The sequence below is a fragment of the Melozone crissalis genome, unplaced genomic scaffold (genome assembly GCF_028551555.1).
Source record: "Melozone crissalis strain CALT ecotype California unplaced genomic scaffold, PUWL_Pcris_2 ptg000033l_1, whole genome shotgun sequence".
Classification (NCBI taxonomy): domain Eukaryota; kingdom Metazoa; phylum Chordata; class Aves; order Passeriformes; family Passerellidae; genus Melozone; species Melozone crissalis.
In genome coordinates, this window is record NW_026535811.1 from 12,614,157 (window position 1) to 12,640,737 (window position 26,581).

Below are 26,581 nucleotides of genomic sequence, written 5' to 3' on the forward strand. Positions count from 1 at the left end.
GGGGACTGGGCCCCATGGAACATAAGAATTACAGTCTACACTTGGGTGGAAAAAAAATTTCACGTGGCAATAGCAAAGGCATTCTCCTCTCTGAGCCTGCAAAGAGGTTTCCCAGCAACAGCAACATTGTAGAGGTGCTATCAGATAAAACATCAAATCACAGCCCTGAGCACCTGCTATCATCAAGCCTCCCTTAGCACTCAGCACAAGATTGAAGGTGTTAGTTCCATTTTCCTGACCAGATTGCCCTGTGAAATTCAAATCCCACCTGCAGCTTCACTTTCTCTTAGATTTCTAGCTCCTGGTTTTCTTCATGCTGCTAAAAACCTGCCATTTTCCAGGGTTAAGGAAAAGTGCCTTGTGCAGGAGATATTTATTCATCTAAAGGAGTAAACAAAAGACACTTTTAGAAGTTAAGGTACTATTTGCCTTGGAAAAGGCAAATGGCTGTGATCAGCACCTCAATAAATTCCTATGCTTAATGCTGATGCTTCTTCAGGAATGTGCTTCTTTTGTCCTCTTTTACAGCAGAGAAAGAAAGTACAAGTGGTAAAACTACTGGAATTAGTTTCAGGAGGAAGGTTTCAATTTCAGGGCATTTGCAGATGCATGGAACAGCTTTGTGTCTACTGCCACATTTTCCTTCATCATTTCCTAGCTCTTGGTCTGCTCTGTGCCATAATTTAGCTGTTTTCAGAGAGCTTAGTTTAGACTGGCAAGACTCAGAAGCTAAATGAAAGTGAATCTTGAGCTAAACTGAGTGTCTGCTGTGGTGTGAATGAGAGAGAAAATGTCCCATCAAAGCCTGCATTAATATTTCTCATATATATGGTATATTTTATCCATATTTTGGATGGTTCAACACATATTACATGAGCTTTGCTCATAAGTCACCTCACTGATTAACCTATACATCATATTTTGGCAGCTGTCACATTATCAAGCCTGATCATTTGTAGAAATAATGTCATATGAACTGCTCAGTTCGAGGAACTGTCACTCAGTACAGGTTTGTCAAGTGTTTATCATGAACTGAAATGTATTTCTGATTAGCTGTGAGGGTTCTGTTGTAACAAGTGCTAAATAACAGTGATTGTACATCCAGCAAGTGCAAGTACTTGTATGTGCAAACCTAAGTTTTTGCATGCTCAAATAAGGTGATGTTCAAATTTGGCAGGCACATTCGTGGGTTTCTGAAAAATGTTACATTTTCAGCAGAAGAAGAACTCTATTACTGAGTTCTGAAATACCCTTCTTTTGAATGTTTGCTCACTCAAAAAATACAGACAAATTATTTCAGATGTATAAAGCCTGTTAAATGAATGGAGTATAATAAAAAGTTAGTACATACAAAAGTTTATAAAAAAGAGATGGCAAAATAATCTTGTAACTAGACTATGATGTATATGTTGTACATCATCGTGTTATAAATTTTAAAAGGGATTGGATTGAATCCAATTAAAAAGCTGAGAAAAAGGAGAAAAGGATGGATCAAATGAGTCTTGCAACTAAACTTTTTTCTTAATATTGCTCCAAAAATGCATCCACAGAAAGAAACTAGGTAACTGCTTTTTCCCTTGAGAAAAATCAACCCAATGAAAACATTTATTTGTAGCTCAATATTTTCTTCAAAAATATTAGAAGTGGTGGTGATTCTTTAAGAAAAATGTATAATTTTGTTACTTAAGCACAAGTAGTCAAAAAAATTGCATTAATTGAAGAAAAAAATTTGCCGGGGAAGTTGCTGGCCACTTTATCTCTGACCAATATCCCTAAGACCAGCATAGACAAAAGATGGTGAGGAAGGAGCTGCTGGGAGGGTGAGGGGAAGGGCCATGTCAGCAGGACTGTAAAATGCTGGAATCCAAAGTTGAGGTCATGGAGTGCAGAACAACACTTAAATCTTGGTGAGCTTGTGCTCAGCTGTGAAGTGTGAGAATATAAAGAAATCCAGGCCATGCAATTCTTAAGTACTGGTACTGTTTCCAGTAAAGTGCTCCAAGCAAAATAACGTAGGTCTTTAGGAAAGGAAGATTTCTAACTGTTGTAAAAGTACTGCAATATATTTTACGCCAGCCTTTTGCCACATTTGTTTTTTCCCAAATCAGGGTAATGGATAAGATATGGGAGATGCGGATAATGCGGATAAGCAGGGAAAAAAAATCAGGATGGGAGAGAGAACTTCCAACCTCTCCAATTTTCCAAATTAAAATATTTAGAATTCTTTAATAAAGATATGCATCAAGCAACACATTCCTTGACTTAAACTGTGCTAAGCTCTTCCTTGGTGCTTTTGTGATGTCACTGGGAGTAACTTGTGAACCAGGCTCTAAATCCAATAGATGGGTTATGCTAAGTACACATCCTGTCTTTTGAGATGGCTAAGGAAACAATGGAGAAAAAATATCTTTTTCACTAGTTCTATTAATCATGCTAAGAGAATAAAGATGAATACTTAAGGGATCATTTTTGAAGCTAGATGTCCAGATGATTTTGCAGCCTGATTTCTCCTAGATGCAGAGCACCCATCAATCAGGTTTAGACACAGAAGTCATTCACTGTTGTTATTAACAATACTAAAAATAACAAAACAAGGGGCCACAAGCAGAGCCTTTGGTATTTGACAACAATTAAAATTTAAGAAAATGAATCTTGAAATACCTTACTACCTATGATGAAACACACAAGATACTCAGAGAACAGTAAAATAGGTAAAAAGATGTTGCTCATTGCTGAACACTTATGCTACATTTGATCGTGAATTTGTTTGCTTTTTGGATATTAGGTGCAAAAAAGTGCAAAGAATATTTAATTAACTGTTACAGTACCACATTACAAAAAGTATTCTCTAGGCCACAAAGGCCACTGTTGATATAATTTATATTAAGATAAATGTATACATAAAATAGTTTTTCAATCTCCTTACATATATATACACACATATGTCTGTTTCTATATCAGCCTTGCAGAATCACGTTGAAAATTATCTAGGCCACAGAATTTTGTTAGGATAACAACGATGGGAGGGGAAAAAAACCTCACAGAGGAGAGTTTGTTCTCCTATTAAAAAAATTACTCATCCAGAGCAAAAGGAGGAATGAAATTCTGCAAGGCTGCTCTGTATTTATGGTGATGAAAATACAATCTTAAGCAGGGAGGATCAGAGTTCAGCATTACCAATCCTCTCTGGGAGAAAACATTTCTGCCTAGAGGCCATGAAAAACAACCTGAAACAGGGATTCAAAAGCTTGGGCTGGAGCCTTGATTTTTTTCCCTTTTTCCATTCTTTTATTTTCTTTTTTCCCCCTTATTTGTAAAGACTGTCTGAGAGATTGATTTTTTATGTTTATTGACTTGCTTGCTGTGTTCATAGGCACAGGAGGAAAGGTATAAAAGTGCCTCCTTCTTTGACTTAGATACACCTGTAATGTTAAGACCAGCCCTGCTTTTCTGGAGCAGTTTAAGACACTTAAAGGTATTTTTATCTGTCTTAGAGATCACTCAGTGGCATGGAGGAACTGGATCTTCAAGAACATATTTTGTGTCAGCCAGGTTAAACCAACTCAAAATGGTTCTTCAGAAGTTTGCCAAAACGACCTTTTCCCTTCATATCCAGATGAATTCTCAAAATATCTTTCATTATCATAAATCAATCTTCCTGTGTAGTTTTTCTCCTGCATGGCACTTCTGTAAAATGCTTCTTTTGGAAAACACTGTCTTCTCTGTTTTCTTCATATATATTGCAAAGATACAAAAAGTGCCACCTCCTAACTTTTTCTAATTACAGACCAGCTTTCAAAACCTCAGACCCAATCATACTGTCTGTGCTACACTCTTCACAGAAAGAAAGAAAAAAAAATAAAGTAATTATCTGATTTATCTGATTGAGGTAAACTGCAGTGTTTGGAGATAAATCCACAAAATAATATGTAGTTCTCTTCTAGGTTTTAAAGTATCTGACTACAGCAAATAGATTTTTGCATTTGCTGTCACTGTGTATTCTAATAAATGAGTTTGCTTGCTTGTAAAATAGTCACATTTTGATTTCCCTCTCCACAGACTGACAGAAAACACATCTCAAATTCATATTTAGCATATGTGTCTAGAGGCATCCAGCCAGCAACCAGAAACTAAATTCCATGTGTGCTGTGCACTCAGTCAAAATAACTTCAAAGAAATCTAAGTCTGTCACATTAAATCAAGAATCACAGAAATGTCGTGGGGAACTGCAATATTTGGTCAATTTTGTGAAGAGATAAATCACATTAAATCAATTCCTTTATGTCTGAGCATTCTCTCCTCTGCAGTTTGACTTGTGTGGAGATGCAGCTGTCATCATGAGCGCTGGAAGGTTGTAACTGCATAGATCCAGTTCTCATGCCTGTTTCAGAAGGGCTGCACTAAAACCCACTGAAGTCAGTAGATCTGCCTCATTGGCTCCAGTGGGCTTTAAATCAGCCCTTCCTCCCTGCCCAAGGAATGAACGGATCTTCCAGCTACTCAAAACATGACAACACTTGGTTTTTTTCATGCAACATTCAGTTTGAAGTGCTGTCTTGCAAAGTCATAGAGAATTTAGTGCAATTTAGATGGAATTTACTACATGAGCTGTATATGACTATTTACTCAAAAGAATTAGGTGTTAAAATGTGCAGTAGTTTTGAATTACTTAAGGGATCTTTTTTTCTGGTTTCTTTGCCTCTGAAAAGACACAGGCCTCATCAAACCACTGCTTGAATATGACCCTGGATACATGCCAGAGATAAAACAGGTGAATGGATTTGCACAAGGAAGGGTTATATTTGACTCGAGTCAACTTCATTCACGCTTTAACAAATTATTATAAACTGTCATATAAGACTTACAATAGGAAAGATGCATTTTGATAAAAAAATATGGATACAGTTCATCTGCAGAATGCAAACCTTCTGTTGATGTAGATGTGAGCTAGGGGGGAGCTTTGGACACTGAGCAGGATGGATCCATTCTGGCTCCTAGGGCGTGAGCGGTGGTTTGGGTGAGGAACAGGATCCCTGGCTGTCAAAACTGGTTGCTCGGCCAGGTAGCTGCAAGAAAAGTGTTATTGTTACAAATGTCATCACATCTGGCTGTGCATCACACTCATTTCAGAGAATGAGAGACTCTCTCAAAAAATAATCCAGATCACATCCAGACCCTTTCTAGACTCTGGATCAAAGCCCCCAGCAGAACTAATAATGGAAAGAAAATTTCTGAAGTGACCTTCTAAAAACGCTCTGACTCATTTCACAGGTATGGTTTATTTCACCAACGGGGGTGGCACCTCTGTCTCCTAACTTACATAGACCAGACAGAGCCATGAACCTCTAAAAGACACTTCTTTGACACAGTTTCCTTGCCCCCACACTCTTCTTGGTGATTTACTGAAGCCTTGATATGCTTTTGCTACCTCTCACAGGACATGTTATGTATCCATGTGCTACAGAGTGGGGGAATCACATGGCCTCAGGCAGCAAATCATTTTTCTACAGATTGCTTTTGTGATGGGCTAAACAGCCCCTCTGTGCCCCTGCTGCTTCCTAAGGCTTCAATATGTGTCTTCCTGAGTCCAGAGCTGTGAGGATTTTTGTGTACAGAGCACCAACAATGTGCGGCCACAGCAGATCGCAGAGGGAGTCCAAGCCCAAGGACTTGTAGATATAATCACTCCTACATTTGAAAAAGCTTCCAGTAAGCATCTGTTGAATAACTCTGGAGGGAGCTGCTGGTATGTTGCCACAATTTAGCCTAATTTTCAGGCCAGTTACAGATTAATGTTTTAGCAACAGCAGCTTATGCTAAAGATTTTTGAATAGGAAAAGATTGCTTTTGAAATTTTTGCAAATGATCTCTTCTAAGTAGCTGTAAGCTCTTTATCTCTGGGAATTTAAAATGCTTAAATGTAATCTTACAATGCCATCAGAGCATCATGGAAACTGTTGAAATGGCTCTTTTAAATGATAGATAAACCCATACAACTAGATGTAGGCTGTGCTAATGATCTTCTACCTGCTCTATAGGTGCTGCACTGATTTTCATGATTCTCAAAAGCCCATAAATGTGAGGGGCAAAGCTATTCAATATCAAGGAGAAAATTTTGCTACTTCTTACCTCTAGTAGTGGGTGCCAGTGAGTTATTGGTTTACGTGGGTAAGCCAACATTTCATTCCAGTGATCTCTTCCAAGGCCTTCGGCATCAATTCCTGTCCGGCATACTCCGATGACCTCATTGTGCCCTACTCTGAGAATTGCAGAGTGAGAAAGAATTAATTTTTAATAAAAAATAGTGTTAATAACATCTGATATACAATCCTCTTTACTGGTTTAGTGTGGCACAGAATACATGGCCAAAGTTTTCGCATCATTTATTACAGATATTAGTTGTAATGGTAGTGTAGTAATATTAAATTCTGTAATGGTAACATCAAAAACCTCCAGCCATGACCAGAGTGCTTCTAGCAGCTATAAAAATAGCAATGAAAACAATAATCTTTGCCATTAAAAGGTTACAACCCAAAGGACAGAAAAGGAGCATAATACACAAAATTATCTGAAGGAAAACACGCTTGAATTTTGTGAGAGAGGAAGGTGAGGGAAAATAGTGAGTAATACATTTCCTGCTGCAAATGCTTCAGACATAATTTCATAAACTATTTCCTAGCTCTAGCTGTTGTGATCTTTGGAAGTTCAGTCAAAATTGTGAAAGGTAAGAGTCATAGTTGTAATAGGCTATACCTTAATACTTCGTGCTCCTCACAGTGTCACAAACTGGTTGAGGAACACCAGAAAGTAATTTTCTGTACCTTGACTCTATGTACCTTAGAATAATGCTTTCCAATTTCCCCTTAGCAAGTTCTGGGAAGGGAGGAGCTGAGGAGGACTGGAAGTGTGCAAGCTGCTCTGCTCCTTCCCTGCTAATGGCACCACGGTGCCACTCTCACGTCTCAGTGAGAAAGTCTTCCTGGCAGAGCTTGGAGAACAACCAGAAATCTGATGGCAAGGGAAAACAATCTGAAGGGTGATGTTACTATATTGGACTTTCACTGTTTATTTGCCCTGCAATCTCAAGAGCTCATTACTAATTGCACTTGAATGCAGCAGACTTGGCTTGGGCAGGATTCTGTCAGTCATAGTCTTGATCAACCTGCAGTCCTTGAGCCACTCTAAGCAGGAGTCTTTTCCTGTCAGTTCTCAGTGAAGCCATAGATAATTAGCCTAAGACAAGTTATCAGTGAGTGCTGAACCCAAAGGTTCCATATTGAGGGTTACACATTGAAAGGTTATTTTACTGAATCAACCAAAGAGATAATTAACGACTTAGTTCAATGATATAATTAGCATTTAATTCCTTTTTAGTCATTGAAATTTTATTTAGTTTCAAATACCTGCTATTTAAATAGAAATTAGAGGTGTGAGGGACTTTTTTAAGCTAGAAGACATACCTGATTTATAAAGTTTGTACATAGTGCAGCCCCCAGAAATGAGCAGGAATGTATGTCAGGCCTAGCGGCCTGGGAGAAAATTGAGCCATATTTCTTCCTCATCTCAGTCATTTATGACACAGATGAAAAGCCATGTGCTTTAAAAGGTGTGGAAGCTTTGAACTTCTTCATGAAAAGGCCCCAAGGTTTTATCTTTTGTGACACTGAAGCTGCTCATAAGCTCAAGGCAGAAAGCAGTCACTTGCAGTGATCAGGAATTGTCTCTGGTCAGAACGTGAACTGTGCTTACCTGTCATAATCCATCACTGCAATGGAGAGGCTGACCTGGTCCACGTTCTCTGGAGGGATATCAAAGATGATGGCCTCATTATAAACAGGATTCAGTGTGTTCTTCTTTGTGGTTGTTTTCCTCTTTTTCAGCCTCCGTCCCTCGCACATCAGCGACACTTTGACGTACGGATCTGAGTAACAGATATCCAGTTCATGCATTAGGACTCAAAGCCATTCAAATGGTAGCATAAGGACGATATTTGTGGTAGGAATGTTACACTGCTAAGGTAAAAGGTTGCAAAGATTTGAGTGGCCCTGGAAAACTCTGCTTTCATCATGCTGTAAATGCAAAGGAAAGGTACAGCCATTCCGAACAGACGCGCTGGCTGCCAGTCCATCCAAACAGGGTCTGTGTTCATTATCTGCTACTTCCATCCCACAGCCAGGTTAGACACACAAAACCCAAGGAGCTCTTACTCATCCCCTTCCTGAAAGGACTCTGCCTTTTTAAAAAGAAATAGATTCACCTGATGCACCAGTTATATCCATCGCTTTGAGATTCCGACATTTGATGACTGTCAAAGTCATTCTCCCAGCAGTAGGCAAATAACAAAGGGAAAACATGATCTCACCCAAATCTATGCTTTCCTGAAAAAGAATAGCAATTATTAGAAACCTGATCATGCTACCCAAATTCAGTTCAGATCATGCAAAACTGTAATATTTTTTTTAACACGGAGAGAGGCTTCTTTTGCAGCCTCAGATGCTTCTGAAGAAACCACCACAAGCAATTTTCAAAAATTATTTCTGTAAAGTACAGGAGGAGTAACAACTAAATAATAGTTTAGAGACAAGATCTTCAATTACTAAACTGAGAAATTAAAAAACAAAATCAGAGACAAAACTTTCTGGATTCCTGATATTTTTGTGTTGAATTCACACAAATGAAAAGGTGCTGAAAGTAGAATGTCGAGTTCTGCTCTTGAAAACGCTCATAGTCCATCAGCACAAATAGAAAGAAATCTGATGGAATATTTAGATCATGCACATTTACATGCCCTTTAGATGCTGGAATTTATGTAGGAGAATAATTTCTGCACAGATATGTGTTTAGAAAGCTAGTCCTGTCAAAGTGCTTCAAAAAGAAGAACATGCTCATAAAAGTTGCTCTCTTTGCTGCTCTCAATGTGCTTTGAGAGATTGTTCTGTTTCAGAAGAAAAGCAAAGTAAAGGAGTAGCACCTACAGCTTTTCTGGATCAACAACAACTTTTTGGAGGACAATATACTCAGAAGGATGGATAGGTCCCATATAAATTTTAATAACAGTTTCTATATCAAGACCATGATAGTTAAATAAGATGTTGCCATACAGTTTAGATACTACAATACTTGAGGTGTGTAACCTAAGGGAGTTTCTACCAGTTCTTATTTTTTCCTTTTCTCAGCTATACAATTATCCTAGCACTGCAAAAGTTTACGTTTTGAGATGTTTGTTATGTTCTAAATTTTTCCTGTTCTAAATTTTAATTACATCTACCTCCCGACCCTCCAAAAAATTGCACATTAAGAACTTAGGATATGAGTTTGTAAGGGGCGTGTAAGGAAGCCACTCTGTAAGGCAGCCACTCTCAAGCATGCTCATGAGATCTCAAAGGACTTTTATTTTTGGACTAATACTAAAAAGCATATTTTTAACTTCTCAGCTTCAGTATTTTATCTGTCTAACCTACAGTTACCCTGAGAGCACAAATTTGTTTGAGAGCTGCTGGATTTACTATACAGCTGTTCTAGCATCAGAAGGGAAGGCAAACATAATGTATTTTTAAATGAAACATATTAAAATAATGATTGCTGTGTCGATGAAAAATATATTGTTTACTGTTACAAGACAAGACTGGGCTACTTGTTCACTTGTTCACTTGTTCACATTCTTCAGCTGCTGTGAATAGTTTTATTGACTTCCTTCAGGCTAATACTCTGTCTAAATTGAAACAAGTATTTCACATCTTTCTTGAGTAAAGATGAACTTAATCACATGCTTCGGGGTGTGAGGTTTTTGTATTTTGTTTTGTTATTGTTTTTTTCCCCCTGCATTGCAGACTAGATTGAAGAATACACTTTTGGAATAGCTTTAAAGTCTCTGTTGCAGTGGTAATAAAATATTGACTTTTCTGCAGGTTGGTCAATTCACAAGTTCAGTCATTTTGCTGGGATTTTGTTCTGACAATTACTAGTTTGATAAGCATGTGAACATGCACTGTGGGCAAATTTCATGCTTGTCAGAATTTCAGATTTCTCAGAATTTCAAAATGATTAGGCTCACTCAGTTCACATGGGACAAATACAGCTATTGGACCTCTCCCTTTCTTTGCTACAAAGTGTGAAGAATTTTGTGCCAGGGACTAAATTACCAAACCCAATTTTCTATTTCAGAAAACAAATAAAATTTGAACAACTGAATGGTAATTATTTCCACTCATTTGTTACAGTGGCAAGTGATGTATTAAATTTTACTGTTCTGACATATGTGAACAGTTGCAAGCAGAGCTTCTCCTACTTGCATTGCTCTCTGAGTTTAGAGTCTGATGGTTGTTTTTCATGTCCATATATCAAACAGATCTCATTCTTTTGTTTGAAAAGAAAATAGAGTTCCCTGAGTTTCAGTGCTTCAAAGTTACCTGAGGCCTGTGTAGAGAAAGGTGATGAAGATGGGTTGGATCATGAAACACCATGGGTAGCTCATAAAAAGATCTATTTTTTTCTTCTTCAGAGAGATGGTTTGTGTAGGTGAATAGAGAAAAAATAATTTTTGAAGACAGAAGTATGAACTTGAGTGTTCTATTATTTCTTTTTGAAGAGGAATTGGGTAGACACTCAAAGGTTTGTGTGAGCTCAGCTGATAAAGCAGAATACAGACAATGTACTAATATTTTAAAATACTTTGAAAGAAGCATTGCTCAAAATGCTTGCCAAACTCACTCTGTTGTTACTCTGCATTTTTGAGGGGCAGAGAAAAAGTAGTTTCTGCTCTGAGGATCTGCCAAGACTGGTGATCTTTTTTCATACAAGAGTGTGAATTTGTGAAGTTCTAAATGTTCATTGGAAGAATTAAGATTAAAATGGTACCTACATAATTATAGTATAAGAAAATGGGTATTGCAAAATGGTCTGAGATATCTCATTTTCATACACACACTTTTATTGTCAATTTGAGTACTAGAAATTCATAAATTTGGAACTGAAAACACAGATTCAGACCTAGATTATAAACATTGTTTATAATGTTTATAATAACTTTGGTTTTTTATGTGTTTTTTAAACTTCTCATGACAGTCTTTGTTAATCACATTAATTATCATGAGTAGCATTTTAAAATTCCCTGGATCCTTAAACATTATTAATTTTAGTTGAGATTTAAATATAGCATTCAATTTAATTTAGAACCTCAGTGCTATGGAAAATTGATGTGTTTTTTCCCTTTATAATTCACTAGATAATTAAGTTGACACAAGTAGTCTGACAGGAGCCCTTCAGTGCAAGCAAACCTGAAAAACCAAGGCACAGACTGCCCCCAACAACCACATCTGCATCACAGTGTGCCTCAAACAAAACACAACTCACAAGACACAATCCAGTGGTTGTGGTTTGTGCATATTTTAAAATAATCCTCAGATTGCCTTACATCTATCACGTATTTCATGAAAATTGCACATGACTTAAGTCCCATGACACTTCATCTTTTTCATAGACTTATTTTGATTTTTTCTTTTTCTTCTTGAACTAAATTTAGGTTTGAATGTTAATGCCAGCTTTATGGATTCTTGTAATGATTGCCTCACACTGGCTTCCAATAACAGGTACAGAAAAACCAGCATCGAGCACAGCTGCACTTATGCAAATGGAAGCTTCTGTTGACACCTCAGATCTCTCCTTCACTTATTTCCCTGTGAAATATTTCCCTTCTGTACCCACCAGCCACCGCACAGCAATAAGGACCTGAAACAGTGCCCAGAACTCTACTAGCTTCAGCTACTTTCAAAGCTACCCTTTTACCTCTACCCCACCCATTTTCTGGTTTGGTGGGTCTAGAACAAAACAAAACAAATTTTAAAAAATGGTCTCACATGCACATACCAGTTATTCTGCTGAACTTTGTGGGTTTTGAGCTACAGAATGCAGATTTTTAAAATTAGCATAATTCTCATCCCACGTTAGTAACCACGTGAATGAATGTGCTAATAATATTTTTCCATTACTTCCATTAGCATGGATCCATTAGGATCCGTCCACATTCTCTGCTTTGTGGGCTCCTGGGAAATTAGTCCAGGAGTTGGCACAGTCAGAAATAAAAAAAATTCTTATTCTAGTCTATTTGTTATCATACCCAATGGACACCAGTGCTCTCATTTCCACACACGTCTGTAAAAATTGCAGCATTTCTACAGAGGCTGTGCTCCCCACTCACAATATGGATAAAAGGGAAGGGATATGAAGAGAAGTCTGGAGAACTTGTAGGGGAGCATCAATTAAACTGATTGAGGTTTTTGAACTGCTGTTGCTGGAAAAAGCTTTGCTGCCAATTAATTTTCTCAGTAGTCTCCACAAAATTCAATGAAAGAGACAATTTTAACTAGGAACCCCCACAAGTTCAGTGGGGAAGGTGGCTATAGATCCTTCCATGTTCAGGGTGGTTCTACTCAGGTATCAACCCCCATAACTCTGAAATTGAACTATTTATTCCCTGTACTGATACTTTCTATAACTTTCATAGTCTCCCTCTTCTGTGCCAACATCTTAAATGATTTCCTATGACAGCAGGGGTGAAAAGCTTATAGGGACCTGATATATGAAAAAAGGTGTCATTACTGAGTCACAAGGGAACTTTAGACCATTTTTTCACTGATGTTTGTTTCCTACTAATTTCCATTAATTTTTCAAGCTTTGAAATTCAAACAAAATCTTAAAACAGCAACTTGCTCTCTATTCTTACAATGAACTATGTAAGTGCTGCAGGAACTGGAAAATTTACATGATTTTGTTGTTACTTGTCTGTCATTAATTTCCATGGTTAAAATAACAAGTATCTGCATAATTAGTAGTGCAGTAGAAATTAGATTCCCTCAAAAAAATTACTTGTTGCTACTTTATTTATCATTCATATTATCATAATCCACAGTAACAATTCAGTTCTTATTTTAATATATGGAACTACTTTCCTACTAATTGTAATTGGAATGATGTTTTAAAGACTGCATGTAAGAGTAGCACAACAAAAATACTAATGGCAGCATGAATTCCATTTGTACTTGATTTCTAACCAAATTAATTGCAAATTTCATTCTCAGTTTCCCTGCTGTATTTTGAGCAAGTCACTGTAATAAATAATAACAGTAATTTTCTAGCTACCTAAGAAGGTATTCAAGCATTTGGTTCTCTAGACTTTTAGCTGTTTCCTTTAGTAATGCTGAAAACTGTTCTTCTGTATTGTGTGTAAATTTAAAGAAAATTTAAATTTAAATGTAAAGAAAAATGCGTTGGCAGAGTGAGACCTTTGGATTACTCAAATATTGCAGGAGAATAATTCCCCCATAGCACAGACTTCTCTTTCTCTCTTTAGAAACATATTATATATATTTCTGCTTTGCAGTAAAAAACATTAAACTTCAAGAATCAGGGATAAAAGTATAAAAATGAGTGTTGGGAGTTGGATGGATGGAGAAGGAAGTCCTGCCTCCTGAGAAAATTAGCTAAGAATGTAGTAAGGCATTCCTGCTTTTGAGGCATGTAGCAAGAGTTCAAAGGGTGATAGTACAGAACAGAAGAGAAATCTACCAGTCTGTTTTCTCACTTATGCATTTAGAATCCGATGGTACCCTTGCTATCACAGAAATTATTAAAAGTTCTGTGAGGCTCAGGCTGCAGAGCTAATTCTGCCACCTCCCGAGGGGATTTCCCTTTGGAAACCTTGTCCCCACCGCTAATATTTATTTTCATCTCCTGTTATTCTTTGCATATCAAACCCAGCTCTTGCCTTCCTCTCAGCACCAGCTCCTGATTGAGCTGTTGCCCTGGGAAATGAATCAATTAAGTTTGTGTTTGTTCTTGCCTCTGTGGAGGACAGTATGGAAGCTGTGGGGCCTGTGCTCTATAATGACTGTGTCCTCTGCTTGTGAGGGGCTGATGCTTGGCTCAGCCTGTCACCCTGGTTGCTCTGGGTAAGCTCTGCTGCTGGTTGCAGCCCTGGTGGCAGAGGGAGAATTCCTTGAGGCTGCAGAATGCCCTGGAAGCCTCCTGGGTGCTCCTTGTGCTGCTCCCTCTGTACAGAACCATCTGTCTGGTGCACTGGGGGGTTGCCCATTCCTGCCTCAGAGCAGCTGAGAGCAGAGGGCTTCTGTGAACCAGCTGTGACAGGAGAATGAACCAAATTGTCTATGGTCCCCCATAGAAAGATGTTTTTCTAGAGCTGCAGTGCAATGTCTGCAAAGAGACTTTGCAGTTGCAGAGATATTAAAATTCCTTGAGGAAACTATGCCCTACATTCACCTAATATTTATTACCTTTAGGGTAGAGTGAAAGTAGCAGTTTGCTTGTAGAAAATCAAAATATTAAAATAGTTTTTCATTTCAATTGAAAAGAAACATTAAATAATAATAATAGAAACCTTCTCTGCCTTCAGGAACTGGACAGAAACCCACCCTTTCTCCATTGCCTTTTCTAGTTATCAACCAGACCTAAAGCAGTTCCAATCATAAATGAAGGTCTCCAAAAGGTTTAAAGAATGATCCAGAGTATTCTCTCACCTGCTCAGCAGCAGCATTGGTCACATGGATCCCTTTCATCACTGGCCCTGAGCAGAAATGCAAGTGCCAGAAGTTCTTGGCTTAGAAGGGGCTGTTCCCATTTGCAGAGATGATCAATGTTCCTACACTGACAAGCTCTGGGTCTTTTAAGGACTTTTAAGAACCTGCTTAAAGGTTTTTTAAGGACTTTTAGGAACCTGTTTAAGGTTTTTTAAGACTTTTAGGAACCTGTTTGAGGTTCTGTTGAACCCTTCAGGTGCATTTCCAGAGACATTCACAGGTCTAAGTGCATTCTGATGAAGATGGGTAGCTGTAGGGCTTGGCCCACCACATTGCTGGTGATGAAACATTTCCTCATAGTGCTGCTCTTTGAACACAAGGAAAAAGGACAATCCTTGAAATGTGGCCTCAAGGCTGGGCTACAAAAAAAGTCTCTGCCAGCTCTCTACCACAACTGCCTTACTCAGAAAAAGATCTAAAGCTTTGTCCACTTACAAAACAGGGGAGATGGAGAAAACAAAGCAAAGATTATGCTCTGGGTGAAATTCAGAGGTGATCTTCATTCTTGTTTGATGAGGAAATCAGAAGAATCTATTTCCATAACAGAGGCCAGCAGCCAGCAGAATTACCTGTGTTATTTCCTGCTCTGGCAAGAGTTTGATATAAATGAGCTGAGACAAATGTTACTGTCCTACTTATTTAAAAAGATATATATTTAAGCACTTCTGTCTTTCCCAGAGATGCCAATAATTATATTCCAATTGCTTTAGAAACAGCAGTTGTGCACATGAAGACTATGTCCTTACAAAATCTGCTTTTGCATTCCACTTCACAAATGAGCAAACTGCAGCACTGAAATGCCTGGTGTTGGGGAACTAAATAATAATCAATTTCCATCTGTCTACGTGAGATAATTCAAGAGGGTACAAGTACATGACAATTTGATGACTAAGATCCCCAAGAGACTACCACTGTTGGAAATGGGAATGGCTTTCCTCTAAATTCTGTGCTTTATTTTTTTTCCCAATTGCATGGTTTCCTATAATTGGTTACTCTAACAGACTTCACAGGATACCTTCAGAAAAAAAAGCTTCCTGACAGTCACTTGCCAATTTTTTTAGGCAACAGCATCAGAGGAAGTTTCCAAAGCAGATGATAAGTATTTTTAAAAGTATTATAATAACCTAATAAATGTTTCCATGCAGAAATTGTTGGATCACAAGCAGTGGACTTCTTTCCAAGAAAACTTTAAAGTGCTTTTTAATTAGAAGTGCTTGTTAGCAATTCCAAACAGAGAGATTACTTTTTTTTTTTAAGTATGCACTCTATTTTGATAAAGAAATTTATGAAAAACTTGCAAACACCTGACAAAAACAGAAGCTTCATGTGTTGATTAAACAATCCATTTGATACTATTTGTTTGCCTCTAATGTAATGAATTAATTTTCTCAAGTGTAGTGAGAATTACAGTATTGCAATATAATGAACAACCTTCACAGGAAGTCCAAAACTGACTCTTGATTATTTTTTTTTAATTAATCAGGTGAACAGAAGCAAATGATGGATTATTAATTGAAAATTCAATCACCTATTCAAGCAAAATTTGGGGACACATCAGATATCTAAGATACTTTTCCTACACTACTGATTTCACTCTCAATTTACATTAATAATCTAACTTTAGGAAAGGAATATACTTTAGCACTTAAAACAGGTACGTGCTACATATTATAAAATGTGGTAGGTTTTTAATATAGAAAAAACAACAACACAGAAATACAACAGAGAAGCAATGGTATGAATGAAGAAAGGAAGGCAAAACCCCAAACTACAAAATGTGAATAAATATCAACATCTGAAAACAATGAGAATAAAAATGAGTGTGTGTGGGGAGGGCAATCCTGCACTTCTAGAAAAAAAAATTCAACTTATTATTAGGAGCAAATGAAGTGTATTAAAAATGTAGATTCACAGAGTCATTGGGTTTAGAGCCAAAAGGACTCAATGCAACCATCCAGTCTGATTTTCCCAGACTGCATTTCCTGTACCCAATAAAAACTCCTTATGGTTGGACAAGAAAATATTTTTAAAATTATGTTAACTACTGACAAAGAGTTGTTGCATAACAAAGAATCTCCTGATCTCCTGTGGCAATTTCCTTCATAGGCAAAATGTTGCAATTCATCTTCTTGGTAAATCTCTCTAGTAGTGTTTAAGACTGCAGAGTTTGGTTTCATAAGAATAAATTCTTTTCACAGTGGTAATGGGAATTGTTTTTACCCTCATTTTAACTTCTGAGTAGAAAACTCTTGACTGTAGCAGAGATGTAAAAATTCACAGCTGAGGAGAGGCTGCTTCCATTGTTTTTTGTAAGTTTTGGACTAATTATTTGATCTATCACTTCTATTATTTTCCACATCTATAATTTAGCAACAGCACAAGCAGACTCCTGGGTGTAGGTATCACATCTGAACAGAGACAAAAAACTTCTCAGAACATACAACAAAACAGAACAAAGGTGAAGAAGTAAAAGCAGGATAGAAATATATTTGCAGAATGGCACCTTGGCTCCTGGGCTCTAGTGGGTGGGTATGGCCTTTTCCACTCATACAGCCTGCTTGATTTGCAAGGATTCTTTATGAACACTAAAGCACATTTGCTTGGATTAGAATGATTTTCCACTAAGTGTAGAACCAGCTGGATCTTTCTTTTTCAAGGTTTAACAAAGTTCAGTTGGCTCTGACCATCACTAGTCATTTAACTGCTTGTTAGTGACTTTGGTAAACTTCATATCTGGTGTTTAATGCAGTGAGTCCTCACTGATTAAGATCTCACACAGTGTTTATTCCTTTGAAGGTTTGGCTCTCTCAACTTACAGCTTCTGAAATGACAAAACTAGAAGCCTGTATCCCTATTTAATAAAACAGTTCAAGTAAAACACAAGGCAGGATATTGCACACACTGTTACTGGACATCTTCTGGGAAGGCTTAATTTTTCCAGGAAAAAAAATCAATTGCCAAGTTCTTACATAATTTTCTGAGAATAGGGTAAGGCTTGTGAAAGCTGATGAGGTTACTCAGCAGTAGAAGATATCTCAATTTTATGTGCCCATTGATGGTTTAAGTGGACACAACCTTTTCATACACATGTAGCACTTTAAGCTGACTGAAAGGCTGAAATCCAAAAACCTCATGCTTTCTATTAAGTTTGACACAGAGGAAAGCACCAGCAGAGTGAGTTAGGTATTAAAACTGCATCTCTTAACCCTTAGTGAGGAGGAAACTTGAATCAGGATCCAGTGCCAAGTTTAGCAACCATTTCCATCCATATGTGTTTTAGTGTCAATCCCCAAATGCATGACCTGGTATGGCATTTCCATCTGCTCGAAACCAGTGATGAACAGTTCAGAGATAATTATTTGCTGAAATCATTCTAGTTATCAGTTGAAAATCTCATAGACACACCTGCTGCCAGTGACCAGTGCTTTTAAGTAATTACTAAAGTATTAAACACAATATCAAAGCTAGAAGAAATTTTTAAAAATGGTTATGTGGACTATTATTCCAAGACCTTAAACACAGATTCAGTTTTATGCTTGAGAACACAATTCTTAAATTTACCTTAAATCTGAGCTTGGTCAAACTAAGCATACACAGATTTCTGGAGGTGTGCTGAAGGCTGTTCAGAGCAGTTTGGTAGGCCCAGCAGTCGAAATAAATAGTTGCTGTTGTGAATTCACATTTGAAAACTGACTCCACTATTCAACACTCTCTGATATTTCTCTTTCCTCGGGGATCACAGAGCTCATGCTCAAACCGGTGAGGACATTTAGTGCTCCTTGTCCTTCTAATCAGGCAGAGCTGGGCCTGTCTAGCAGGAATGAACATCAGGAGAGCCTTTGGTGAAAAGGGCATTGGAAATCTCTGGCTGCAGGGAAGGGACAGTGTGAAGCTCCTGTCACTGATGTGTAGCCCAGCTCTGTCCTCCATTCACCCCCATGTGGAAACCCAGCCCGGGCTGAAACCCTGGGATGAGTCACACTGTTTGGATACACCCACAGAACCAAGGATGGCAAAACTTCTGTATAAATAGCATGCTAGTTGAAAAGAAACTGAAACCAAAACCAAAAAAAACCACCTTGCACCTCACTATTTTGACTGTTGGTTTGTTTTTGGTTTTTTTCCCCTTTCAAATCCCCATCAGGGAGGATGAATTTGGAATTTAAGGTTAATAAAGCAATATCTGGAGACTGCTGTTCTCTGGTAGCCTGTCATTCATCCTGCCACCTGTGCACAGACCCCCTTTTCTTACTTGCAACAATAAAAATGTTAATTTCTATTTCCTAATTCTTCTTGCTTGTGCCTCTTGAGTTTTCCTAGCAACCATCAGCAATGCAGATCCAACTACTGGGGACCCTAAGCACAGTGCAGTCAGCAAAGAACATTTTACACTTCAAGAATTTTCAGCCTCTTTTCCTTACCAAGGTTTCTAACCTATGAAAATTTCCTAACAAGAGCAGGATAAGATGGGCCCTTTTTCTTAATAGATGGTCACTTTGCAGGACAAGGTGTTTTGCTAACAGGAAAATGTTATTAGTTCTGGCTAAGCAATGACTTTCATGATGTAGCATTTAATTAATAAATGTGATTTATATACAGACAGTGAGCCATAAAGATGACAGCATGCTCCCAGAAGATTTTTTGGTAATTAAATTTTATATCTTCCCAAGCATTATTCTCTGTGCTCAAAGGAAAATATTGACAGCTCCACTTTTTAAATGTTTTTTATTTTGGACTCTGCTGATAAACAGGGTGCACTGCCAAAAACTACAAAAGAGAAATGAAAATATGATGTTAATGCTTCTGTAACATTACTTACTGTGGTGGCACAGTGGATGTCTTTCCATACATTGGCTTCCCTGGAGAGATCTGAGACTTCAAAAAGGTTATCAAGAATAACTTCCCCAATCATGTCATGTCTAGAAAATCTGTCAAAATCATAAACACTGAAATGCAATTTCCTGTTGCTGAGTTGATCATAGGCTACAGGAAACTGAAAGGTTTCATCAAAGACTGGATTTAATGTCTTTCTGTGAACTCGGGTCTGAAACTTCTTTTTCCTATCTGGAAGCAGATAAATCTTCACGTAGGGGTCAGATGTTCCTGCGAAGTCTTTAGCAGGCAGATCTAAGGCTTTGACAATTGTGACAGCCAGAAGTTCATTCTCATAATCGTACCGCAGAGTGAAGTTTAGTTTTCCACATGTTTTCACATCTTCCTGTTGCCCATCAGAATCCACAGACTTCTGTTTGTAGAGTTCTGGTTTTATTCTCCCAATGCTGGTTGTGGTCTCTCCCCTCTGCAAAACTGGGTCTGTCCCCATGTTAAAATCAACACTGGACACCTGCATCTGCCTTGGCAAGTGCCTCCTGAAGGAATTGTGCCTGCACAAACACGCACAGACACACAAAGCAAGCCATGGTTATCTCTGGGAAAAGACCATCTCTCAATAGAAAATATAAGAACAAATAAGTGAAAAGACTAAAAGAATTTAAAAAATAGCCCTCTCCAAACCCCCTTCAGTGTTTTGCAAGTGTTCAAGCATCCTTGAGAGGAAATGATCATTCAGAATTAATTTCTTGGCCCAGGAGACACCCACTGTCCCAGAAATAAATATATTTATAGCTTTGCTTTCAGACTGTGCAGTTGAAACTGAATTCATGTTCCTTCACAGAACAAGTTGACAGTTCCAACATTGCATGATCCCACTTTGCCAGGGCCTGAGTAAAGTATGGTCAAACAGGAAAAAAAAAAAAGCTCTTGCAGAATTTTCGTCAGTACTCTCTGCTTTTTTGGAGGCATTCCATGGTGGTTTCCCAATTAAATATTTACCAGCCTTCACAGTGATGACTGTAAAAGGCACCTGAAAGGGAAATGCAGAGCTGTGTCTGGAGGGTTTTAGCATAGTGCTTTGCCATCCTACAACATTTTATATACACTTGCTTGGTATCTGCTACACTGAGGTGCAGGCTGCTTTCTCCAGAAGCACTGGGAATATTTTGTTCTGCTTGCAAAGCATTTCAGAGTTTTGCCAACAATTTTCTGCCATTGCTTTTCCTTTTGTTCTCACGGCGTGCCATGCAGTGTGTTAGAAAGTTGATTCCTGTGCCACTAGCAAGAAACAGTATGTTAAATTCCTTGCAATTCTGAATACAATGTTACATAAACATGTGTACTTATGGGCTTATCTTGGCTCATGAATCTGAATGGAAAGTTGTACTGTTCCTACTAAGAGTGAAATCAGACCCCTGACATGCCATACAACCTTAGAGTGGTATAAAAACACTGGACAAAAAGCTTCACAGCATTTATCAGCAGCAGATGCCATTATGACTACACTATCTAGTTTATTTTTTAGGCATTTTCACATTTCCTTGGTACTTCCCTACCCCAACAATCTGTGCTGCAGAAGCTTACCACCTCCTCCTGTGAGCACACTTAGTTGCCATTAAAGAACAATCCAATTGTCAGAATTTCCTCTGCTTTTTTGCAATCAATTGCTTATTAATACCACATGTAGCCTTGCCTTATTGCTTGGTTTCCCTGTGGTGTTGTGTTCTGAAAACAAGAGGTGTCACAGCTGTGCGTTTCTTTCTTTGAAACAGAAATGCAAATTGTCCATTTGAAAGCAACCAGGACTCATTTCATAGATATTATTTGTATTTTTGCTGTAAGTGAAGAGGTTGCAGAAGGCAAGAGGCACAAAACTGCTGCAGTTCAGCTGAGCAGAGACACAAGAGGGTAATCTGCAGCTATTAAATAATAGACAAGAACCTTTCCCCTTTCAGCTGTTTGAGCCCTGCTAGGTGCAGGGAGCAGCCCTAGCTCAACACAAGAACAGGGCAGGGAGAGCTACATAGTCTAGACTTGAAGTAGCTCAAAAAACCCCAGGTGTTTGGATGTCAAATTTAGATGAGCACTGCGCCCCTTTTGTAACACACTTGGCCTTTCTTTCTCTACAGATAGACAAGTGGAAAGATTTTCTTCTCTCTTAAATGTTAAAACTCCCTGAATTCACAGTGTCTAATTTCCACATTGGAATGAAGTGAGGAATGAAAAGGCCCTGACTGGTCAGAAAAGTAGAATATTGTCCTCAGGGAGTTTCACAGCTGTTCCTGTGCTTTTGCCTCCAAGAAGCACAAGAGCTCATGGGTGTGCCAAACATGGGGAAGGGGCCTGAACTCAACCTAAAATGCAGGGCAATGAATTCCTGAGCAGGCAGCAGTTTAGGGACTATTTTTTAGTATCTTTGACCCCTAATGAGGTCCAGGCAGATCTGTGTTACTGCTGCTTCTGTCAGTGCTCAGGAAACCTGTGCAGAGAGGGCTCCCTGAGTGCTCCTCACACCTGCAGCTGTGCTACTGAGATGCCCAGATGATCAGAGGGTCATGGAATAGTTTGAGTCAGAGAGGACCTTATAGATGATCCAGTTCCAATCCCCCTGCCATGAGGGATCGTGTTCAAACCCTGCTGTACACAAGCAGTGCCTAAAACTGCCTTTGCAGGGGAAACAGTGAAGCTGATTATACAACATCAGTTTGACCAGAAACAGGTACATGACAAATTCTCTTCAGCTTCTCTTGCATTTTTGACAACCTGGGTTAATGCAAGCAAAAGCAATATATGACACCCCAAATCTATGATTTCTGAGGTGCAAGGTTTCTTTTAAATTTTTAGACTTCTGTTAAATTTTCAGACTTCTTTTAAATTTTCAGACTTCATGCACTTCAGATCCTCTACTGAATTGTTGTGAGATGTCACCAAGTAAAAGAATGCATTTGTTTGGCTGTTCCCTGTGGGAATCAGCAGCACTTTTGCTCTAGTAAGCCAAAGTCCTAATTACACAGTGCCTAGTATTTGTTCTGAGTCACAGCATTTCACCAAGACAGCTAATTGGTCTGCTAATTATTAAGATGTTTCATTGTTGTCATGGCAACATATTTATCTTCCTTTGTTCTGCAGTAACAAAGGGATTAATGACTGTGATAATGAAATACAAGGATGTCAGAAAACCAGGTTGTTAAAATGTGGCAGAGCTACCAACAGATGCAAATCCAGGTATGTCAACCTCTACTGACTCTTTCATGCAGCACTCCTACAGTAGACTTGCCTTCCATAACAGAACAAACACATTTTGAGTATTAGCAAATCTGTATGTAAATGTAATATAAAACTGTATTTTCATGGGCATAATGACACTATAAAGCTGACTTCTAACTCAGTGAGACTGCCACATCTGTGGCAAAAGGGAGGGATAGGGTGCTGGTTTATGATGTGACTTGAGATTTATGAGGATGACTTGGGTCTCGCTTTCCTAGATGCATTTGAGCAATCTTTTGGCCAAAATCCAGAAAAGAGAGTGATCACTGGTGGTATTTAGACAGAACAAAAGCTTCTCCTTGCAACCACTAAAATCAACAAATATGTTTGTTTTTCTTTAACCTTAACAAAGCCAAGCACCTCAGTTTTGCCTTTGTGCCTTTTGGGAACTGACTAGCTCAACATGTTCCTCTCCAGCTGGCACTAAAGACCAAAAAGCACGTTCTTGGAAAGTACAGGTGAATGTTTGAAGAATGGATTTCCAAAGAAGCAATAAACTATATTGCAAAATACTATCACAAAGTAGCAGATAGGGTGGTTCTCAAAAACACAGAGCAAAGTTGTTTGCAAATGAGTACCACTGCTGCAGTTCTTCTAATGTAGTGGTTAATTGGCATCAAGGACTAAAGAGCTTTTAACAAACAGGTCTTTTCATGTTATCGGGGACTATGAAAAATATGTAATATGTTATAACTAAACAGAAATATGTTTATAACTAAAATATGTTATAACTAAACAGAAATGTATCATTTTCCCATACTAACATGTGTCTGTGCTAATGTAGTCTAAAAAATGTGATCAGGCACATTTGATTGTTGCTCTGATGGGCTTATTAAAATCCTCATGCTTCAATTACAATTGCTTAATACGGATTAATTTATTCTATTAAGAGCTGATGGCTGCATGAAGCCATCGCAGAACTGGTTACAACCCTTTAATTTGCCCCATCTCATGTGAGCTGAGTGCACAGGAGACAATCCAGAGAGCAAACCTTCCTCTCAGACCCTTTGGCAATGGAATACATTTAGGAGAGGGTGCATCTGAATCCCTCAGGACTCCTGAGGACAATGAAGCAGTGCTGCATTGAAAATGGTGCAAGGGAAGTTGTGCTACCTTGACATCTGCCTTTGCCTTCTTTTGATTTAGCGGCTCCTAGTCAAGGACACCAGAGCCAGGTTTCAGTCATTGCTGGTACATTGTTGCCAGCTGGGCTTGAAACAAAAAAAAAAAGGAGTAATTCAGAAACCTGGTCTAAATGTCCAGCCTCATTCTCATATACGATATTCTTGACAGCAGCAATTAATATGGGCTGTTAGGTTAGGACTCCCTTAAGGCAGGCAGGGTGTAGGTGCAATGTGTTTACAAACAGAAAGATCACAATTTCTGGGTAATTTTTAAGGCACCTCTCATTCTAAACATGTTTTGTAAAAGGATGCAGAATTTTTCACCAAACTTTAAAAGAAGGTGATGTTTCCTATCACTCTGCTACTGATTGGCTGTGGTGGGACAATCAGTTACTCAAAGCACAGGAACTGTCCCTTTCAGAGGAGATTTAACCCTGATAATCTTGATAAGACAAAAAGAAACCTCCCTTACAAGGTTGCAGAAAGACTGGTGTTGACAGGAAGTTTTATTTATGTAAAACTGTCCTTGGCTTCACAAATATTTTGTATTCATTTAGACCCCAATCCAAATCACTCTAGAGACCTGTGAGAATATTTTCACTGCCTGAAGTAGATCTGGAACATATCCCTGGAACTTCTTTCTCCCTCTATAGTACAATTGGGACTATCCAAGTCCATTTGCCAGCCAGCTATTTCTTCTGTCTATTCAGGATGTCAGACAGTCTGAAAACTTGGATTTGATGGATAAACTCTTTCAGTTAATATCCTTTTAGGCAGCAGTGAGCTGGGTAATGGGCTTGCCATGCTAAACTGTACGAATTTTTGTTCCTCTGTGTTTAGTGCAACAGTTGCAAGTTCAGAATTATCGGAGTGTTGTGAGAATGTTTCTCAGCGTTTGGATGCTGAGTTCCTGTTCTGAGCAGATGGATACAGTAGCAGGAACCAGGCACAGCCAGGGTAATGTGGCTTAAAGCCAGCTGGACAGTCTCATAATTCAGGAGATGCTTGGGCTGCTAAAGCCAGTCAGTCAGACCTCCTCTGGCTGGAGTGCTCTCATTTTGGGAGCTTCATGTGCCTTCCTGCTGGCTGGTCTGTGAGGCTGGAACAGCTGAGAAAAAGCACTTGAGCACTCACTGCCACCGCGAGTGCACTGAGCTGGCAAAACATTGTCTTTAGGGCTCCCAGGAGGCCAGCAAAGCATGTGCCCACTCAGTGTAAAGCATGTGTCTTCTCCTCCTTTTGCCTCTAATTATTGTGAATGTGAGCCTTTGTGTGTGTGTGTGTTTCTTTGGTTTTAGTGGGTTTTCTCATGTGGTTGGTTTTGGGATTTTTTTTTTTTTGGTAATATGTGTTTCTTTAGCAAACAGCACTTTGAGAAAAATGCTACTTCCTACACAGTTCCTGTACTGTAACTTATGGCATTACACAATACTCCAGGTGCCTCTTTTAGCCTTAATTTTCCCAATCTTTGCTAATAAAAAAATCCCCTTTTTATTTCAGGGTTTGATCTTTGCAATTCATTGTTTGTTTCCATGCATTAAATTTCCTGACAGTGTTTGAAGAAAATCCCATTTGAATCTATAGGTCCCTGCACGTCTTCATTGCTTTTCAAGATAAAGTGGCACCTGATGCAAAATTAAAGTTTGTGTCCTCCACTTTAATATTAAAGATACCACTAAGGAATGCAATGTGCTTTTCATTTATTTGTAGACCTATATGGAATCTGTGCAGCTTTAAGATCAGTCCATAAGGATCTGTATTTTTAGACTGGAATTTTAGTTCCTTCATAATCAGCAAACCATGTCTTCAGGAAATGTGCCATCAACAATGAGTCTCTCACTCATTTGGTTGAAAGGGAAACTTTCATCTGCAAAAACAACTGATGCGTCTATAAAAAACATCTCTGTGAAAATCTAGACTCGCAATTTTTTAAAAAAACCACTGAAATATGTTTTCCTGTAATCAAAACCCGAAAGGGAAATGCTTAAAGTGGCAACAGCTATCTTTACAAAGTAGTAGAAGATTTGGGTTTCAATTTCATATGTTAAAATGATTATGGAACTGAAGTCACACTAAATGTTTCAGAATATTCTGTCCAAAGAACAGTGTGGCTTTGCATTCACATGACTGATGTTTTACCCATAACTTCTAAGAAACCTGTGAATAATGCAGCAATCCTGGAAATTTTCAGCAGTGTTCCTGCTCTCCTTGTTCCTGGGAAAGGTGCCACGGGTGTGGGTGCCCCTGACCTACCTCGATGAGGATGTGGGCTCTGTGATCTGCCTCTGCATCCTGGCATGTCTGATCAGGTGCTCCTTCAGCGCGTTCTGCACCTCTGCTGGGATATCAGGGGAAGTGTGGCTGATCTTCAGCGCTGCCTCGAGCACCTTGGTCGTAGCTTTCCCATTTTCTTTGACTTCCTTTTTCTCGCTGTTCTCCAAAACCTCCGTGGGAGCGCTGGAGTTGCTCTGTGGGACATTGCTGGTGCTGGAGGTGAGGGGTTTGCTCCTCCAGCAGGGCCAGCACAGCTTCCAAAAGACAAAAAGCGAGACCACCAGCAGGGCGAGCCCGCAGAAGCTGACAACCACGGCTAAGAGACTGACTGAGACATCTGCAAGGAATTAGAAACAAAAAGCATCGTGACAGACAACATGCAGAGAAAAAAAAATTAAAAATGACACAAGCAAGAAGATAGAAGCATTATTTTTATTATGTCTGTGTAGGGCTTTAAAGTCCTATTAAAAGTTGTGAGTTGTTGAGTTGTTT

General features: G+C 38.7%; 1 protein-coding gene across 1 annotated transcript in view; it reads right to left on the reverse strand.

The window, feature by feature from the left end:
- Positions 1 to 1,989: 1,989 nt before the first annotated feature.
- SYT10 (synaptotagmin 10) overlaps positions 1,990 to 26,581 on the reverse strand; it is a 37,350-nt gene continuing 12,758 nt past the window's right edge. Inside the window, exons 2-7 of the mRNA XM_054281856.1 lie at positions 26,069 to 26,426; positions 19,411 to 19,975; positions 8,258 to 8,378; positions 7,750 to 7,921; positions 6,130 to 6,259; positions 1,990 to 5,066 (exon numbers count right to left, since the gene is read on the reverse strand). Coding sequence (XP_054137831.1) covers positions 4,995 to 5,066; positions 6,130 to 6,259; positions 7,750 to 7,921; positions 8,258 to 8,378; positions 19,411 to 19,975; positions 26,069 to 26,426 — 1,418 coding nt within the window. The 3' untranslated portion in view covers positions 1,990 to 4,994. The remainder of the gene's footprint in view (positions 5,067 to 6,129; positions 6,260 to 7,749; positions 7,922 to 8,257; positions 8,379 to 19,410; positions 19,976 to 26,068; positions 26,427 to 26,581) is intronic.